This window comes from Nannospalax galili, unplaced genomic scaffold (genome assembly GCF_000622305.1).
Source record: "Nannospalax galili isolate Female #2095 unplaced genomic scaffold, S.galili_v1.0 scaffold663, whole genome shotgun sequence".
Lineage (NCBI taxonomy): Eukaryota > Metazoa > Chordata > Mammalia > Rodentia > Spalacidae > Nannospalax > Nannospalax galili.
Genome location: NW_008351881.1, coordinates 4493920 through 4497988, shown reverse-complemented (window position 1 = coordinate 4497988; position 4069 = coordinate 4493920). Strand labels below are relative to the sequence as shown.

The following is a 4069-nucleotide window of genomic DNA, read 5'->3' as shown; positions in this document are numbered from 1 at the left end:
TAAGAAATAATAAAATATTTTTTAAAAGAAAAATATATTTATCACATAAATATCTGGAAGATGTCAAATAAATTTTCAAATTCTGTAATCAGTTTAAAGGAGAATAAAGAAATACAAATAGTAATACTGATTAAGAACACTGAGATGACTATATTTAAAAAAGGAGGAAGAGCCGCATTGACTATTGTGTTTGTAGAGGCCAGCTGAGTCTCTACTGAAGATTTTATGCATGTCGGGTAAACGAGGACTTCAGTAGTGGTGGGAAAGAGCATAGACACGATTAAAACTAGTGTCTAATGCATTACAGAGGATGTATCCTACAAACAAACAATTGCCATTGGCATAAAAATTGTGCTAGACGGTGAAAAATAAGAATGTGAAATTAATTTCCCTAAAGGGAGGGATGTATTCACTAAGGTGGGCCGTTTTGTAACATGAACATTTCTAGACTGAAGGATGATCAGAGTCTAGGGGACACCAATGACATCACAGCCTCTTGGTTGTCATAAAGGACTCTGATGATTCATGAGGAGCAGAGGTAAACATGTGGGTGGTGTTTGGAGAGACTCAGGCCAGAAGAGAAGTAGCGTTGAGCTAAACCCATCAAACAACCACCATGTCTGGGAAAAAGCAAAGACGGAACATATCTCGCTCCACAAGAGCAGAGCTGCAATTTCCTGTCAGCCGGGTAGACCGCTTCCTGCGAGAGGGAAACTCTGCCCAGCGTCTGAGCGCTACTGCACCTGTGTTCCTTGCTGGTGTACTGGAGTGCCTGACTTCCAACATCCTGGTTCGGGCTGGAGAGGAACCCCACAGCAAGCGCAGGAATCACATCACCCCAGAGCACGTCTGTCAGGTGGTACAGAACAACCGAGACCTTTTGAAACTCTTCCAGGATAACACCAAATCACTGACTTTTGAAGAACCAGAACTCAATGAGAACTGATGATGCCTGGGTCTTAGAGGCTAGAGGGCCACTTCTTTCCTCAGCCTCAGCCAGCCCCAGTATACCTCCAGCTGAGGTTGCTAATCAGACATGCCATTAAAGCATCTAGATCATGTCAGTGTTTCTGAACGCTCAGCTTGTTATTTTGAGATAGAGGTGGCTGTGAGACGCTCAGGAGGTATGGGTGGAGGGGTGGAAGCTGTGGTCATCTTGGGGCGTCTAAACCTTGATTTCTAATGGGGATATCTCAGGCAGTGACCCTCCGTGGGACAGGCGCCTTAGGGTCAGGGTAGAGAAGGCATCCTGGTGGGCTGTGAGCACAGAGGCCTTTGAAGGCCAGAAAGTTGGTTTGGGGTTCCCAAGTATGCTGGATTCTGAGTGTGATGCTGCTAACAGGAGTGGTGGGTGAAGCCCTGAACTGTGGTGGTCTTCATTCGTGGGAGGGAAGCACACAGATCAGTTGGTCACAGGCAATGCGGTGAGGGAGACCACTGCATAGAGACGAGCATGCCAGCAGCATGAGCTTAACAGGTGGGAGCGTTCACACAAGCAGTGGCTTCTTCACAGGACGATGGGAGATAAGAATCCCTTTGTCTCTGATTTTGTAAGTATAAGCCTGCTTGTGTCTGCTTGTGTGCTGCTTCTCACAGTGGCACAGCTATACTATCCTGTTTCCAGATGTTCAGGCTGCTTCTCCAAGGTGCCTCTGAGCCTAGTGTTCAACTGACCATTGGGAACTACTTACTATGACAACAACCCTCTGTTGTCCCTTGAGGCAGGACAGGAGATTGACATTGCAGAGGACTGAAGCAAGCGGTGAAGGGAATATCAGGCACACATTCTTTTCTCTTCTCTGCTCCTTCTGACTGGCGATTCCCTCTATCTGCCTTGGTAGACGTAAAAAGGCCTTCTTCATTTATAGGAGTATGCTGAGAATACAAGAAAGAGCACCAGGATTGTGCTTCTGGTTCTTGGAATGCATTCTGGTACATATTAAATACAACCAAAAGAGTGAAGGTATAATGTCTCTTTACACTAAGCAGAAGCCTGCTAGTAAGGCTATGTTAACTATATGCAAATTAGAATCCCGAAGAAAATATAGAAAATATGAGTCAATTAATATTATATTGGTAAAATAAGTTCATCTATCATGAACATATAATACTCTCAAATGTAAATATTTTATTAGTACTACTTTATAATACAACCAATCAATACCCCTATATCGACTAAACTACTTTCTACCTTGTGTATTTTTAGTCTTGATAGTGAAAGTTATTTAAATGAGATCCTAAATTTATAATATAAAGTTTACTTCAATATTAAACAATTTTCCCATGCTATTTTCACATAAATATAATTGTATTACTATTATTTAATAATATGTATTACATGCATATTAGCTCACTAAGCATAAAAGCTGATAAAACTCAAGGAATACATAATGTATATTAGAATGAATTTAACATCATAAATTTTGTTCGGTAATCACTGTACTAAAACTTGTTACATACACTCATTGCATTAAATGTAATACACACTCATGCAATCAAAGGTGCATATTTAGACATGTTAACAATTCATAACTCTATCAACTCATTATACATTTGATATTATAAGACTATGTAAAATAAATATGAGTACACTTTTACTCTAGTCTTGTTTGTTTCTCAGATTTATCCCCTGAGTATAGTAGAGTATCTTATGCATATCTTTTTACCATAAACAGTGTTAATTATGCATATGTTTTTACTTCCTATTATGTATACACATTTGTATACTAGTATATAGACACTCAGATATGGATGGATAGGCGAGAGACCCACTGTACGTCACAGAATCTATGTATCTTCTTGGAAAAAACTGTGTATGTGTCATTCCCATCTTCCATAGCCAACCACTTTAGAAATTACATGTACTGAATATACTGTGATCACATTAACCCGTTATTGCCCTTTCTCATCCATGCTGCCTTCCTCCCCTCTGACTCCCTTCTTCCTCCCAACTTGTCCTTTCTGCTCTCATGGTTTATTTATTTTTCTTATTTTGTGCAGGTCTTATACAGCTGCTGTGTGTTAATGATTCCAACAGTCATATCATATTTAGATGACACCATTTCATAGCTCACCTTTCCATTCTCCAACTCTGAAAAGTTTTCCACATCTTCTTCCGTAATGGTTTTGGTTCTTGGAGTGGGTGATAAAGATGTGTCTTTTGGGTCTGAGTACTCAACAGCCTCTTATTCTCTTTGATCAGTTGAGAGACTGTGCATTAACTGTCACCCTCTCTGACATAGGCTAAAAGCAGAATTGGCCATGTGTATGAATGCATATGATTAGGAGGCAGTTTGGCTATATTTCCATCTAACTAATCAGTAGTAGTAGAGTTTTCTATAGGACCTGTGACCTCCCATTCTTAGGTTTGGACCAGGTTTACAGTATTAGGTATATGTCCCTTCCCAAGGAGCCAGCTTAAATTAAACTAGGAATATTGCTTAACTCCCAAACATTCTTGTCACCAACAGTTTTTAATTTCTGGAAAAGAATCCAAATGAATTAGTTAGGATTCCCACTTCACAAATAAATTTTTGCAGCATGTTCAATGTTTTATAACATGAAAAATATTAAAGGAAGTGCAAGATTTCTTAAACTGTGTTTAAAAGATAATGGAAATGCTGGGCATGATGGCACATGCTTTTAAACCCAGCACTGGGGAGGGAGACACCAGGGGGTTTCTGTGAGTTCCAGACCAGCCTTTTCTACATAGCAAGTTCCGGGTTAGTTGGGGCTACAGGGAGACCTTGTCTCAAAACAAAACAAAACAAAACAAAACAATAAAGTAATGGAAGTATGGAAATATTAGTACATCGTAAAATAAGGTAATGTTCTCTCTAGAAGACACTGGAATCAAATATGGAGGAAATCTAGACTAAGCATTAAATGAGTTTAAACAAAAAGTGAATATTTTAAACATTTTTCACTTTTTTCTCTTAAAATTCAGCTGCAGAAATTTGGGAAAAAAATGTAGTACATGTTCTGGTGGTGCTGATAGAAACAAAACCTTAATGAGAAGATAAGTTTAATATAGGAAACTATGTTGCCAGCAAATCTTTCCTTTCGTTTT

The 4069-nt window shown here is 39.3% G+C and overlaps 1 protein-coding gene across 1 annotated transcript; it reads left to right on the top strand.

Moving 5' to 3' along the window:
- The first annotated feature begins 616 nt into the window (after positions 1–616).
- On the top strand, positions 617–946 carry LOC103746567 (histone H2A-Bbd type 1-like). The gene has a single exon (XM_008848809.1). It carries the CDS (start codon positions 617–619, stop codon positions 944–946), a length of 330 nt encoding a protein of 109 aa, XP_008847031.1.
- Positions 947–4069: the final 3123 nt, after the last annotated feature.

Coding starts and splice junctions, on each gene's coding strand:
- LOC103746567 (XM_008848809.1), top strand. CDS start 617: ATGTCTGGGAAAAAGCAAAGACGGAACATATCTCGCTCCACAAGAGCA.